Source organism: Micromesistius poutassou, assembly GCF_964030765.1.
Source record: "Micromesistius poutassou genome assembly, chromosome: 2".
In the NCBI taxonomy this organism is placed as follows: Eukaryota; Metazoa; Chordata; class Actinopteri; order Gadiformes; family Gadidae; genus Micromesistius; species Micromesistius poutassou.
In genome coordinates, this window is record NC_140272.1 from 18,187,131 (window position 1) to 18,203,339 (window position 16,209).

Below are 16,209 nucleotides of genomic sequence, written 5' to 3' on the forward strand. Positions count from 1 at the left end.
GCGGGTCGGATGTCCTGGAGGAGCACGTGCTACAGCTCCGCCACATCTTATTGGTCAATGAGCAAAGCGGCGCAGCCAATCAAACTTCATAATACGATTTCAATGGCTATGAAATATTATTCCCCGCAAGTTTTTTAATAATTAACGTTACAGTGCTTTGGTGTCATACATTTAATTTACATAAATAACGGCGTTGTATTGAACGCAGAAAACGAGACGGTTTCTCGTCGGGGATCGGGGACACGTTGTGCAGGACCTTCTTTGTGGCTGTATCTGATTCTTTCATCGCGATATCTGGCAGTCAGGGTTGCTAACTTAGCTAACTTAAGTTACTTAGCTTATGTGTAGAATGCAATGTAGCTAGCCTCGCGTGACACCCAATCATCTCTACCGAAGGAGCATCTTGGTGACATTAAAATGGGATTACTGAATATCGTTGACCAGGTAATGTTGCTGCGTGACACGTTTATCCAGGCAAGAGCAAGCTAGACACCTTACGAAGTGACACGGGCATATTGATTGGATTGCTAATGTTAGCCTAAAACCTCACACAATTTGTTTCACTGTCTGTACAGAAAAACAAAACACGAATCCGGTTTGTTTGCACGGGGACTTGTTCACAACCGGTTTACGTGTATTTCTTTTTGTAGCATAGCCACACTTCTGATTGCATTGTTCAACACACACTTGGTTAGACGTCTCGTATACTATCCACCGAGAAATGTCAGGCAAACTCTTCGAGTTGAAGCCGAATCAGGTGAATCCTGATACAGAAGCGTTGTTTTTGGACAGTTTACGTGTATTTGCGTTGACCAAGCCGTGAAGTTTAGATTTAAATGGTATGCGCGAAGATGTCAGACTATAGCGAAGCCTATCGGTTCACCGTTACATTGCACTGTATGTGTAGATGTGTTGTGATTTCACTCCATGTTTGGACTCAAATTTACTCACTGGAGAATATTATTTGTAATTCAATGTTAGATTTAGATTTCATAATCTGCCATTGTATGCCAGTATACTGAAATAACAAAGTAAACTAACACTAATCGTCATCCATGGTATGTTTATTTTCAGTCTCCGTTGGTCCAGGCCATATTCAGCCGTAATGCTGAGGAGGTGAAGTTTCTGTTGCTTCACCAGGAAGATGTCAACTCCCTGGTAATTTCATATGAGCCCAACTAATCTTTATTCATCAAGACTGACTAAGTTGTTACTGCATATTTCAGTAGTTCATAGCCCATACTAGACCATACTAATAGTAGATTCTTCTCCTTTAAGGACCAAGACCATCGTAGCCCGCTACATGCTGCTGCTTATCTAGGAGATATCCAAATTATGGACCTGCTTATCCGTTCAGGTAATAAATAGCCCTCCTCCCCCTTTAATATAATATAATTGTTGATATATTTAGAGAAATCATTCATGTTTTAGTGTTTTTCTTTCGAGTTCATCACAAAAAATAACTCTTTCCATGAAGAGAAGTCCTACTAATAGTTTGGATTTTATGCACTTCATCACAGGTGGAGATGTAAATGCCAAGGACCAAGGTTGGCTGACGCCTCTACATCGAGCAGCTGCCTCCAGGAACAAGGTGCTTAGTATATATAGTATATCCTGTTGTAAGTGTGTGTATATATAGGTATGTCGTTTCCTCATTTTGTTGACTTTTTCCCATATTTGGTACGGCAATTTCAGAAGGCTGTGTGCTTGCTCCTGAATCATGGAGCAGATGCAGACACAAAGGACAAATCCTGGCTCACACCTTTACACGTGTCAGCGGCTAACTGGGCTACAGGCTGCGCAGATGCTCTCATACCACACCTTACCAGCCTGGATGCTGCTGACAAGTCAGGGAGAACAGCCCTGCTTCATGCAGCCTACAGTGGCCAGGACGAGGTAAGCTATACTCGTTGACAACAATGGACTATGGTGTGTGTCATGTATCGGCTTGCCAAAGGTAAATTGACATTAGTGCAGGACAACTCTTTTAAATATCTATTTATTTCACAATTAATTAGAGAATCTGAAATAATTTGACTTGCACCTGTGTATTATTTATGTACCAACTCTCTTCTATTCTTCAGATGGTGGATCTGCTTCTCAAAAAAGGAGCTAGCGTTGGTGTCGGTGACGAGAAGGAACGGCAGCCGATACATTGGGCTGCAAACCTTGGTGAGTGTCGCTATTTTATGCTGCTCCTTTGCTAGCTGCTTCATATTCAATGTACATTCATGCTGTGATTTGCGTAAGAGCCATGCAGAGTTGTACAGCAGCTGGCAGCCCCGTGCCATGCAGGTGTGTTTGTCTATTGCCATTTATAGATTAAAACCAAGCCAATGCTTTTTCCAGGACATTTGGAGATAGTGAAGCTGCTGGTCGGTCGTGGTGCTGACGTGATGTGCAAGGACACGCAAGGCTACACTCCTCTCCATGCCGCCGCTGGAGGGGGACAGCTGGACGTGGTGAAATACCTGCTAACACTCAACGTTGAGGTAAAGTAGCCACTGCTTCCATGCTTATAAATAACTGGTGGGGGAGGGGGGGGGGGTTGAATTAAAGGGGCTGCAGTTAAGAATAGAGTTGTTAAGAGAGGGAGCAGATATCAGTGCAAGAGTGCAGGATGCTGAAACTAAACAACCCAAAAAATCTCTCTGCCCTCCCATTGCGGCTAAGATTGATGAGGGCAACGTGTTCGGGAACTCCGCCCTTCACATGGCGTGCCATACAGGACAGGAGGCCGTCGCCATTGAGCTCATGAACTGCGGTGCCAACGTCAACCAGACCAATCACCATGGTTACACACCACTGCATCTGGCGGCCATCTCCACCAGTGGGACACTTTGTCTTGAACTACTGGTCAATAATGCCGCAGACGTCAACATACAGGTTGGGAACGTGTTTAAATGTATAGATATATATATATAGCTTTATCTCCTTGAATATTTTAATTGCAGGATTTCCCAACCAGGGTTAAATATACCCTAGAGATACAAAATTGGAAATCTTCATTTGTAAAGTTGTATGCAACTCTTGAGTCAAACATTTGGTAGCTGTGGCCTAGGGTAAACATAGGCTCCCTTGAGTCTTTACTGCTGCAATACTCAAACAAAAAGAATAGGAACCACTGCTCTAATGTTTATTGACCCCCCACTGTTCCTTAACAGAGCAAGGAAGGGAAGAGCCCTCTGCATATGGCCGCTATCCATGGACGCTTCACACGCTCCCAGATTCTTATCCAAAATGGTAAAACACATTCAAGCACTAAAGACCATCTCCAGTAGCAAGCATTTATAATATATGTGCTGCTAACACCTCCCTGTTAGCACATAGGACACCCTTGAAACAGATACTCAGCAAATTGCTCTGTCTATGTTGTGTACAGGTGCGGAGATTGACTGCACGGATATGCATGGAAATACTCCCCTTCATGTGGCTGCTCGGTTCGGTCACGAGTTGTTGATCGTCACCTTGATATCCAATGGTGCTGACATAGCCAAGTAAGAGTCTGACCGCCTGACAGTCTTAAGGTGCATTTCTGTAAAGAAATATCTCCCCAGTTGAGTGCACTTGGAATCTGAAATCAGAAGAAAAAGTATTAGTTGCACTGGGTAGTGTTAGCCTACATCTCAAGTTCAGAACACATTAGAACACATAAGTATGTTTTTAATAAGTGTATAATCCAATGAAATTAAGAATTGTTATCTACATAGGGGTTGAAGTAGCCAATGAGCTTAAGAAAGCGAAGTATGCTGAGATGGCTGGAGAGGCAGCACAGCGAGGCTGGTCTACACGACTAAGACCTATTGAAGTCGGTGCACGGGGGTTCATGGCTAGATCTGCTATTAGCTTGCTGACTGAACTGGGTATTTGTGGACGAAGTCTGAGGCAGGCGGTTAGTAGCATGTCCGTGGCAGCAGAACGAGCAAGTGAATGGCTGTGGGTAAGGAGAAAACATACTTCCTGGGGTTACCAAGCTAAGGTAAGCTAGATGTGCTAACGTGTGCTATTGTGCTAACGTGTTTGTTTGGTCAGGGTTAGTGGTAGGGCTAGGGGTACGATGCAAGAGAGTGTTTATATGCATTAAATGTGGCAATGTGGTGGCAGCATTGAGGGGGGTGAATCCAGGACGCTGGTTTCATTGTTAAGCCTTCAGGAGGTGTCGTGGGCCTAACTTAACGAAACATCTGTGAAAGAGGGTGCCCACTTGATAACCCCAATGATATTCTGCTTACTGCATACTGCTGTATTTACTGCTGTTAGTTGGGCTAGTTGCCGTGTGTTTTTCACCTTTGGTTGGTAGCTTAGTAGCCAATGTGCTTATAAGGTTGGATTGGTCAGGGGGCATTGTCACTACCTGGAGCTTGCACTTAAACGGAGCCTGGGTCTGTTGAAGGTGGCATTGCTGTTTTTAGGCTATGAAAGCCATAGGATAGGATAGGTATATTGTATTGTATTTATTTATTTATTTATTTTTCTTTTCTTTTCACCTTTGGTTGGTAGTTTGGTAGCCAGCGTGCTTGTAAGGTTGGTTTGGACAGGGGCCTCTGAATATGTGTTTTCCTTGGATTTTGGCACAAGGGATTATAACATCTGATCCTGTGTATTAATGAAATACTGAAGCTAGCTTAGGCTAGTGACTGCTGTGAATAGGGCAGCTGGCAGCTAGGGAAAGACCTTGTGACAGCACGGAAAGACGGCTGACAGGAGGAAATAGACCCCGCCGGGGCCGCAATGGGTTAGCAGCCCATTGTGGCAGTAGCCCAGGCTTTATTAAGCTATGGGTTACACCCTACCAAGCTACTAAACGATATAATGGAAAAATACCCCTAGAGTCAGCGAGAGCAGGGGCGGAAGATGACTCACCTGTGATGGACACGGTTAATGACCCTGGAACGAATTTGACTATGAGTAAGGAAAGCATGTCGGTGGAAGCCATTAGTTCAAATTTAACTGAGAAGAAGCTGCAGGTGTGTGTGTGTGGCTGGCAGAAGGTTACTACTATGAAGGGCCTAAGAATCCATCAAGGTAGAATGAAGTGCTTGGTAGAGGGAACACAGGGAACCCGCATTGATAGCTACTTCTTAAGAAGTGCATTGAGTCAGTCGGTTGAAGTCCAGCGACAGGAAGTAACCCACAGTTCGCAGGACATCAGCACCCCTGATGTTGTGGAGGTAGAGTCAAGCACTGAGGCAGAAAGGGAGGCCAGCCAACCAAAGAGGGAGAAGATGAGTGGCCATAGGCCTGGGATCAGGTGGCCAGGTGCAGCAGAAGGTAGGATTTGGGAAGATGTTAACAGCGATCTGGTTTGCATTTTGGGACGGCTTAAAGGGACTGCTGAAAGCAAGTTAGAGAAAATGGGGGACATTATCTACAGCTACGGTAAAGAAAGATTTGGGATTGTTGAGAAAAGGACGAAACGGCAACATGAGGTAGTCAAGTCTAGGCGCCAGCAAGAGATAGATAGACTCATCCAGGAGAGGAGGCAGCTTAAGAAGCAGTGGAGAAAAGCTACAGATGACGAGAAGGAAGGTATTGATTGTCTACAGGCAGATGTGAGGGAGCGGTTGGCAGTGCTAAGAAGAGCAGAAAATATTAGGAAAAATAGGAAGAAGAAGTCACGAGCTAGAGTAGCATTTTATAAAGATCCATTTAAATTTGTTAAGGCATTATTTGATAAGCAGAAGAGTGGTAGTCTCATGGAACCTAAGCAGAAGCTTGAGGAGTACTTGGAGGGAGTGCACAAAGACAGGGAGAGGTTCAGAGAGATGGTGCTTCCCGCTGATATCCCACCTATTGGTGAATTAAGTAGTCAGTGTGATGAAAGCCCACCAAGGTGGAAAGAGGTACAAGAAGTAATAAAACATGCAAAGGCCTCTTCAGCCCCGGGACCCAATGGAGTGCCCTACCGATTATATAAGAGCGCGCCGGATGTTTTAAGATTCCTATGGAAGCTAATGGGAATAGTTTGGAAAAAGCAGAGTATTCCCAAGGCGTGGCGTAGGGCTGGGGGAATATTTATTCCCAAAGAGAGGGACTCAGTTGAGATTAATCAGTTTAGACCAATTAGTCTACTGAATGTTGAAGGGAAGGTCTTCTTCAGTGTTGTGGCTCGGAGATTGACAAGTTATCTTGAAAAGAATAGACTAATTGATACCACGGTTCAGAAAGCTGGAATCCCTGGTTTCTCCGGATGCTTAGAGCATACCAGTATGATTTGGCACCAAATTCAGTTAGCGAAGCGCGAGAGGAGAGACCTGCATGTTGTATTTTTGGATTTGGCTAATGCCTTCGGGTCAGTACCACATAGTCTGTTATGGGAGGCCTTTGATTACTTTAGAATCCCAGGTAGCATTAAAAGCCTAGTTAAAGCTTATTTTCTGGATATTCAACTTTGTTTTAATACGGCAGAGTACACCACAGGGTGGCAACAGCTTGAGATAGGAATTATGGCGGGATGTACAATCTCCCCACTCGCCTTCACAATGGCGATGGAGGTTATTATCAGGGCCTCTAAGTGGGTAGTGGGTGGGGAGAAGTTGCAGGGGGGGCCACGCCTCCCCCCAATTAGGGCCTTTATGGACGACATGACAACCATGACGTCAACCGCTCCGTGCACCAGCAGGTTGCTGGATAAGTTAAATAGCAATCTGCAATGGGCTAGAATGAAGGTGAAGCCAAGTAAGTCTAGGAGTCTCTCAATCGTTAAAGGGAAGGTAGTAGATAAGAAGTTTGCTATAAATGAAGAGGTGATGCCTACAGTTTTGGAGAAGCCAGTGAAGAGTCTGGGAAGGTGGTATGATGCAAGCCTTAGTGATAAGGCACAGGTTGAAGGATTGAGGCAGGAAACTAGACAAGGTATTGCAAAGATAGACAAGTCAGGGCTGCCGGGTAAGCTTAAGTTGTGGTGTCTGCAGTTTGGTCTATTGCCCCGGCTAATGTGGCCATTGACAGTGTATGAAGTTCCTCTGTCAAAGGTAGAAAGGATGGAAAAAATGATCAACTCTTTTGTCAGAAAGTGGCTCGGAGTCCCACGCTGCCTAAGCAGCGTAGCCTTGTATGGGAAGGGCATTGTAGAGTTGCCCATATCTAATCTGACAGAAGAATTTAAATGTGCTAAGGTTAGACTGGAAATGACTCTTACTCAGTCCAAGGACCCAGTGGTGAGGAGGGTTGCACCCACAGTTAAAGCAGGGAGGAAATGGAAACCAAAACAAGCGGTCCAGCAAGCTCAATCAGCACTTAGGCATAGGGATATCATGGGCCATGTTCAGCATGGGCGGGGGGGCTTAGGGAGGGACGTAGGTAAACCCTCATGGGGTAAGGCTTCTGCAGGAGAAAGGAGGAAAATGGTAGTGGAGGAAGTACATAGACAGGAGGAGATTGTAAGATGTACTAAGGCAGTGTCACAGGCTAAACAAGGGCAGTGGGTGAATTGGGAGGGAGTGGAGAAGAAGAAGATAAAGTGGAGAGATCTATGGAGCATGGAGGCTAGCAGGATCAGATTTATGATAGGTGCCACTTATGATGTTCTCCCATCTCCCCAGAACTTAAATCAGTGGTTTGGTGAGGATGAGACATGCACACTATGTTCCTGTGTGTGCAGCCTCCGCCATATCCTATCAGGGTGCAAGGTAAGTCTCTCCCAGGGGCGCTATACGTGGCGTCATAATCAGGTATTGAAATGTTTGGCAGAGGCTGTTGATGTTAAACGGAGAGAAGCTAATTCAGCAGCCGCTAGTAAAGAGGGTAGGCAAATTAACTTTGTGCGTCAGGGGGAAAAGGCTAGACCATTTAGAGGCAGGCATAGAGTCGGGCAGCTAAGTAATGGAGGAGCCTGGGAATTAAAGGCGGACCTTATTCAGCAGGTGGTTGTGCCTCCACACATCGTTAGCACTCGGCTAAGACCAGATATGCTATTGTGGTCAGACTCAGAGAAGATTGTTTATTTTATTGAGCTTACAGTTCCTTGGGAAGACAGAGTTGAAGTAGCCAATGAGCTTAAGAAAGCGAAGTATGCTGAGATGGCTGGAGAGGCAGCACAGCGAGGCTGGTCTACACGACTAAGACCTATTGAAGTCGGTGCACGGGGGTTCATGGCTAGATCTGCTATTAGCTTGCTGACTGAACTGGGTATTTGTGGACGAAGTCTGAGGCAGGCGGTTAGTAGCATGTCCGTGGCAGCAGAACGAGCAAGTGAATGGCTGTGGGTAAGGAGAAAACATACTTCCTGGGGTTACCAAGCTAAGGTAAGCTAGATGTGCTAACGTGTGCTATTGTGCTAACGTGTTTGTTTGGTCAGGGTTAGTGGTAGGGCTAGGGGTACGATGCAAGAGAGTGTTTATATGCATTAAATGTGGCAATGTGGTGGCAGCATTGAGGGGGGTGAATCCAGGACGCTGGTTTCATTGTTAAGCCTTCAGGAGGTGTCGTGGGCCTAACTTAACGAAACATCTGTGAAAGAGGGTGCCCACTTGATAACCCCAATGATATTCTGCTTACTGCATACTGCTGTATTTACTGCTGTTAGTTGGGCTAGTTGCCGTGTGTTTTTCACCTTTGGTTGGTAGCTTAGTAGCCAATGTGCTTATAAGGTTGGATTGGTCAGGGGGCATTGTCACTACCTGGAGCTTGCACTTAAACGGAGCCTGGGTCTGTTGAAGGTGGCATTGCTGTTTTTAGGCTATGAAAGCCATAGGATAGGATAGGTATATTGTATTGTATTTATTTATTTATTTATTTTTCTTTTCTTTTCACCTTTGGTTGGTAGTTTGGTAGCCAGCGTGCTTGTAAGGTTGGTTTGGACAGGGGCCTCTGAATATGTGTTTTCCTTGGATTTTGGCACAAGGGATTATAACATCTGATCCTGTGTATTAATGAAATAGGGGGCTGGTCCTCTTCCATGTAGTGTGCCATGTTGCACTGCCATGGTTCTACTGTAGCCCAGAATGGGCACACAGCCCTAGAGAGGACGAGATTCAAATTCTTTATCATAATCACCTTCTTACATGTAAGCTATGACCTATAGTACAGACTAAATAGCTAAATGCAAATTATAAACCTGTCAAGAAACCTCATCACTTGACAGTTGGCTCCTCGATGCTGTTGTATACGATGACGATGTATCATTTTAAATTACCTACTGGCACCTTATAGGCCTAAGTAGTTTGTCCTTCTCCGTAGGAATGGGAGAGGTGAGGTGGCTATTCAGTTGGTTATCTGACACCTCAGCGCTAGATGCCACTAAATCTGACACTCTGCCCCTTTAAATGAATAGATGGATGTCTCTCCTGTGTGACATGAGATTGATTGACTGAGCTGTATCCTCTCCAGGCAAGGGATAGATGGGATGCTTCCACTACATCTGGCTGCACTCTACGGCTTTCCAGACTGCTGTCACAAGCTATTAACCTCAGGTGGGCATCTGTTTTAACCTACAGTTGGATCCCTTAATTTTGACCCTATGTTGGAGTTTAAAATGTATGGTTTTTCATATTTCTATAGGTCAGTTGTATAAAATGATGCCATCTCCGACAAACGAGCATACGGCCCCAGCTGGTTTTGACATCAACACCCCGGACAGCCACGGAAGAACGTGCTTACACGCCGCTGCCTCTGGAGGGTAGGTCTCTATACCGGAGCCCCCTCAGTCGTGCGTAGAACTTGGGTGACAACGCTTTATACCTTAACAAAAAGTTACAGGCTGCTATTGTATATCGGACTTGAAATGGCAGCAGTATCTGGGAAGATCTGTATTATATCAAACATGAAGAACTGACTTCTTAGATATCAACAACTAACCACCATTGGTTTTCTTCTTGTTATTTTTCAAATGGGTAAAATGCATTTGTTGATTTTAATTAATTTAGGTTCAAACTATGAGTTTTAAAATGAAATGCCAACGAAGATGTTTATTTAGGTTGTTGTTGTTTTTTGCAGAAATGTCGATTGTCTAAACCTGCTATTACATAGTGGTGCCAACCAGAGCATCAAGGACAAATTGGGAAGGTATTAACTTAATAAAAACAATATTCAGATTTTACTATAACAGCAGAAAATTTACTTTTTTTTTCTTTGACTATTATTATTTATTCAATGCGCCTTTCCTGGTGTCTTCCTCCCAGATCTCCATTGCACTACGCTGCAGCCAATGGGAGCAGCCAGTGCACGATGGGCCAGGTCAGGGCTGGTGCGGAGGTGAACGAGGTGGATCTGATGGGCTGCACCCCCTTGCACTACGCTGCCGCCTCCCACACTTTCAGCAGGTGGGAGAAGAAGCACGCTCTACAAGTTCACTGAGAAGGCTTCACTTACATATGATTATGTATAACAGGTTATTGTTCTTCTTCACCCCAACAGAGAGGACAGACAGGATTCTGGTTATTATGACCATGAGGAAAGGGCAAAGGAAGCCTATTTGTAAGTTTCTATCACTCTAATTGGATCATTCGGGTTTGTCAAGACGTATGCGTTTGCATTTTGTACGTTATTGCTCACTCTTCTATGTACCTCAGAAGTACACGTGAAACATGTTTGACCTACTTGTACGTGTCGTGTCTACAAATGAACCCTGTTTAAATGTGTGTGTGTGTAGATGTCTAGAGTACTTGCTGGACAACGGGGCGAACCCCGCTCTGAAGAACGGCAAGGGATACAGCGCCATGCACTTTGCAGCAGCTTATGGCAACAGACAGCACCTGGAGCTGGTGAGCGTTGGCCGTCGTTAGGCCCAAACCGAGGGCTCTATTTTCGTGATTAAATCCTTCCGGTGTTTGTTACACTTTTGTTAAATCCAGCTTTCATTCTCCCCCCCCACCCCCCCCCCCCCCCCCTCCCAGCTCTTGGAGATGTCCTTTAACTGCCTCGGGGAGGGAGAGAGTAACCTTCCCGTCAGCCCTTTGCACTTAGCGGTGAGTGCACTCATCTGTCCTCCGCAGTACATATAACCCAGGCTAAATCTGGTTGGTTTTATAAACAAATAAGGCTTAGCCGGAACAAGGCAAATAACCAAATCCTCCCGGGGATCAGATAGTGTATTCGTGATTGTTTTGACTTCCGCCAAAACATACTGCATTAAATTCTCCGCCATGCCTACCAGTCGATGCCCTTGACCTAGGGCCCTACCTGCCCTACCTGCCCTACCTGCTGACGGGATTATTCATTTACCGCAAGTTGCTTTGGATGAAAATGTGTGCTAAAGGACATTTAACGGTGTCAACCAGGCATTTTGCTTTCTTTAAATATTCCCGTACACATTGGACCTGTACTCTCCCATGTCAGGCGTACAACGGTCACTGCGATGCGCTGCGCGTGCTGACTGAGACGCTGGTGAGTCTAGACGTGCGCGACTCGCAGGGTCGCACCGCCCTGTACCTGGCCGCCCAGAGAGGCTTCGCCCGCTGCGTGGAGATGCTGCTCAAACACGGCGCCACCTGCCTTCTCAAGGACTACAGACGCAAGTGGACTCCGCTCCACACTGCAGGTGTGTGTGTGTGTGTGTGTGTGTGTGTGTGTGTGTGTGTGTGTGTGTGTGTGTGTGTGTGTGTGTGTGTGTGTGTGTGTGTGTGTGTGTGTGTGTGTGTGTGTGTGTGTGTGTGTGTGTGTGTGTGTGTGGATGCATGATGGAATCAGTGGAAATGTTTTGATCGGTGTGCAGGTATGTAGTTTGAGGACTGGACTTGCCCAACGCTCTTTGTGTCACTGTGTAAGAGACGGAAAGTCATGTTTGCATTAGTTCTCTGATTGTTCCAAGGTCTCTCTGAAATGTTTGCCGATATCCCATCCAGCTGCCGAGGGCCATATGGACTCTCTGCTCATCCTGGTCAACAGAGAGGAGAGCGCGGATGTTCTGGACAGCACAGACATACACGGACAGTGAGTCCCTTAAGCATATTTTCTTAGCTCATTAAGAACACACTAACTTTCTAACGTTCTCGCACGGATAATGAGAATGGCATGGGGTTTTGAGTAAATATTGTCTTCTTGTGTGTTGTGAAGGACTGCCTTAATGCTGGCGGCCCTGGGCAGTCACACGGACTGTGTCCACATCCTTCTTGAGAAAGGAGCTGCCGCCAATTCAGCAGACAAGAAGAGCTGCACCGCCTTGCACAGGGCTGTGAGTTCATCCCGTCGACTTAGACCTACAACAACTGCAAGGCTGCAAGGCTTTAACAAGGCTTGATCTTAGGGAATAGAATTAACTGATTTTGTCTAATGTCTAATGATTTTGTGAAAATGTCTAATTTTAAATAGTTTATAACCTCCCTATATTGTGTTAAGGATGTACCATTAGGATGACACACAGACTACAAGCATTAGATACAAGATCAAGTTTAGCTCATTATATCAAATTAAACGGCAAAAAGAGTGAGACTGCAGGTGAAAAGGGGGGGGGGATCATGCAACACTCAACATAAAAGACACCGGGGATAAGAATGTTAATAATATTATTCCTTGCCAATATTAAAACCAATCTGTCCCTCACGGCAGGCCGTCATGGGCAGCGAGGGCTGTGTGTGTGCCTTGCTGGAGCACGGGGCCTCCGCTCTGTGCAGGGACTCTCAGGGAAGGACCCCTCTGCACCAGGCGGCGTGCTGCGGCCACACCCAGCTCCTGGGCTACCTGATCAAGGCCGCGGTGCAGGTGGACACCCTGGACTGCATGCTGGACTTCAGTGGGTACACGCCCACCCACTGGGCGGCCTACCACGGTGAGGCTGAGCAGGGTCGTCCATGATCAGCCATGATCAGCCTCGACCTGCCTCGACCTAACACACAATTCATTCTCTTATACAGCTTCTCAAATCCCTCTGTGTTTTTGCCAAGCAACTTAAGACGCATACACAATAAGCATGTCATTAAATATAGCAGTGAGGATACATAGGTGACTGAATTACCATGAGGGAGTTGTAACACAGGGAATGTAAAATCACACAATATTATTTCTAAATGACCTTCTAAATGATTATTTGACGCACGATCCTAAAAGTATTTTGAAACTGCTTCTTTCGTTCAGGTCATGAGGAATGCTTGCGAATTTTACTTGAAAATAAACCGCTAACCATCCAAGAGGGACACTCTTTCACACCTTTGCACTGTGCTCTGTAAGTACCTTGAACTGCCACTCACTATTTATTGAACACATGGATCTTTTCTAATCATTTTTCATGATATGATTTAAGCTTGTATACGAAAGGCCAGTAGTAAACATTCCTGTTCACTGTGCTATGGTTTATAATCGTCTTCATCTGGTACTCACTAACAGAGTGAACGGCCAATGCGGCGCAGCCAAGCTGCTGATGGAGAGCGGCGGAGCTCCGATGGTCAACACGAGGGACCCTAAAGGAAGGTAAAGACGCCGCTCTGTGTGGACCCGTCAACCACCGATGGCAGCGTTGAAAGTATCCGGTATCCTCAGCTGGTGGTGTTTCGTGGGTGTGCTTCCCCCCGTAGGTCCCCGCTGCACGCCGCTGCCTATTCTGAAAAGGTGGACGGCCTCCAGCTGGTCCTGGATCAGGGTGCCGAGGTCAACGCCGTGGACGGCTCCGGGCGGTCCGCGCTGATGGTGGCCGCTGACCGTGGACAGTCCACGGCTGTCGGTGAGGCCTCTGTCTGGACGCTCTCTCCCGGGCTGAATTGAACTTGAAGTCTGCAGGACTGTTTCAGTTTTTGCTTCTTTGACGTTTTGAGAAAATGAACCCCTGTCGCATTTCCAAAAGGTTTCTGTAGATGATGGCATTCACAATGGAAACGTCAGAGGTTACCGTTGTCATGATGAGTGTCTTTTTTTTTTTTCCTGCATTTCAGAGATGTTGCTCCAGCAGGCTAAGCCAGACCTGACCCTTCTGGACGTCAACAATAACACCGCTCTACACCTCGCTTGCAGCAAGGTCCCTCTCACACAGCATAACCACTAATTATTTTGTTTTATTTATAATTATTACATCCATCCACTTTCACATCCTTGGGCAAAACTCTGCTGATTCAGTGGCCTCAGCTCTTGTACCAATTGGCCAACAGATGGCCCCATTGTTGATCTTCTGGGGGGGTGTTGAAAGTTTCCAAAAAATCCTGTTATAATCACTCTTTACCCCTTTACTTTAACCAACTCCCATTCCAGACCTAATAGTATATTAGTCTATTGTCGAGTCTATCCTCCCTGACTTTGTGATGCGTTGTATTCCCTAGGGCCATGAGATGTGTGCCCTGTTGATCCTGGGGGAGATCAGCGATACTTCCCTCATCAACGCAGCCAACTGTGCTCTCCAAATGTAAGTCATCACGCAGAATGCTAGACACAAGTCACAATAAAAGCTGCGGTGATAAATGTCTATTTTGAGGGCTGCAACTACAATCCAACTATAGTTGGATTGTTTTTCCTTTTTGAGTGGTGCCTTTTTAATAGATATTTTATCTTTGCCCTTCTCTCGTTGGGCGCTGCACCTGCTGATGTAGGCCCCTACACATAGCAGCCAGGAAAGGTCTAGCCACAGTCGTCCAAGTACTACTCAGCAGAGGTGCCGCTGTAATGGCTGTAGATGCAGAAGGTAAGGTCCAAAACGGCGTTACTCTTCCTACGTTTCTACACGTGACTCGACGTGCTTCACAGTGTCAGTGTCTTTGTCTGTTTCCACAGGGTGCACGCCAGCCTTGTCTTGTGCCCCAAACAAGAAGGTGGCAGACTGTCTGGCCTTGATCCTCTCCATGATGAAGCCTTTCCCTCCCAAAGAGGCCTCCAACTTCAACGCTAACCTCAAACACTGTGGAATTTCAATGTTCTGCGGGGATACCGGCAATCTCAACCACGCCTATACTGAGAAGTGCTGCAGCAGCGTTGGCCTGCAGCAGTGCCTTACTGAGTGAAGCCCCCCCCGCCCCGTCCCCCGCCCCGTCCCCCGCCCCGTCCCACCATGGCCCCCGTCAGTACCCAGAGGCTGGGGCACTCTACAGCCAGCCCCTCCCACTCCTTTTCATAAAATAGCAGAAGGATCAAATGTAATTATAATATATGTATGTGTGTGTGTGTGTGTGTGTGTGCAGATACATTTACATATCTGCGCACATCTTGTTTAAAAAGAAGATCAACTTGTTGTCAACAAGTGAAATTATGCAATTACACATATTTTTATTATGGTACTGTATTACTTACAAAAGCATAACATTTTTCCAGTATGATCTTTGGAAGTTACATTTCAATTTTCTGAGATGAGCTGTGAAGGAATCTTGAAATACTATATGTAGCAATATTCTGAAAGTATTTTTCTAACTTATTTAGTTACAATTATAGCTCACAATCTCTATATCAAGTCGATTTAATAATGAGTGTGAATTATAAGAGCACACCTTAACCGGTTTCTCAATAGCTTGCAAATCGTTGATCGCCTTACTTAAATGCATATTGATGGAAGCACAGTCGCGCATGAAGACACACACACACGTATGACATAACTCATTTCAATATTGTTGAGGTAAGATGATGGATAAAATGATAATAAGGGAAAAAAATGATCAGTAAGGAAAGATGTTTGAGAGATTCGAAAGCAACCTTTTTTGGGGGATAATTTAAATTGGCTTGTAATTGATTTTGTATTTACTATGTTAACGCAAAATGTTCTACAAAATGGATCAAATATTTACCTTAATGTTGGGTTTTGAAAAAAAAAATATGGCTTTCTAATTCAAAGCTGTTATGGTATGTCACTCTGACAACGTGACAATATCATTGAATTGTACTGTACCGAGGCAAACACTAGTCTGAAATGTCTTCAGAATCAGTTATTCCAGTTTCTACAAACACATAAGCCAGTCCCTTTTGTATAATTGTTTAACAATACACGTTATATTTGTACTTGCACAGTAAGCCATTGAAGGTGCAGATATTTCAAAGCAAGGGTTCTCAATAGCTATTATAAAACACTATATTCACACTAAAGGTTCTGACTTAAGTGCTTCAAAATGTGTTCCCCAGCTGGGGAAACATTGAATACTTGAACCATGTCATAAGTGTTGTATTTATTAATTATATTTCTGCTAAAAATGTAATTAAATGTGTTGAGTCATCTATTTAGAGAGTGCAAGCTTGACTATGAATTGCATTGATTGGTTTGACTCAGTGACAACTATACCAGAAAGATCTTCATAGGAATTTGTACAAAATAAGGTCATGAATAAAAAAAAAAAACAATTAACTTTGTGTCCCTTCCGTGTTTTTACG

The 16,209-nt window shown here is 45.2% G+C and overlaps 1 protein-coding gene across 1 annotated transcript; it reads left to right on the forward strand.

Moving 5' to 3' along the window:
• Positions 1–135: 135 nt before the first annotated feature.
• Positions 136–16,169, forward strand: ankrd52b (ankyrin repeat domain 52b). Its single transcript, XM_084463988.1, has 28 exons — positions 136–444; positions 1,075–1,158; positions 1,279–1,357; positions 1,521–1,591; positions 1,696–1,896; positions 2,085–2,172; positions 2,350–2,492; positions 2,674–2,886; positions 3,165–3,243; positions 3,383–3,497; positions 9,331–9,413; positions 9,502–9,619; positions 9,937–10,005; positions 10,122–10,262; positions 10,357–10,416; positions 10,592–10,703; positions 10,836–10,907; positions 11,278–11,479; positions 11,784–11,871; positions 11,995–12,112; positions 12,487–12,706; positions 13,012–13,099; positions 13,261–13,344; positions 13,449–13,594; positions 13,803–13,885; positions 14,184–14,266; positions 14,451–14,542; positions 14,632–16,169. The coding sequence occupies exons 1-28, from the start codon at positions 418–420 to the stop codon at positions 14,856–14,858; spliced, it is 3,186 nt and encodes a 1,061-aa protein (XP_084320114.1). The 5' UTR covers positions 136–417; the 3' UTR covers positions 14,859–16,169.
• Positions 16,170–16,209: the final 40 nt, after the last annotated feature.

Coding starts and splice junctions, on each gene's coding strand:
- ankrd52b (XM_084463988.1), top strand. CDS start 418: ATGGGATTACTGAATATCGTTGACCAG. Junction 11,872..11,994: donor AGCACAGACATACACGGACA/GTGAGTCCCTTA, acceptor TGTGTTGTGAAG/GACTGCCTTAATGCTGGCGG. Junction 12,113..12,486: donor GCACCGCCTTGCACAGGGCT/GTGAGTTCATCC, acceptor CCCTCACGGCAG/GCCGTCATGGGCAGCGAGGG.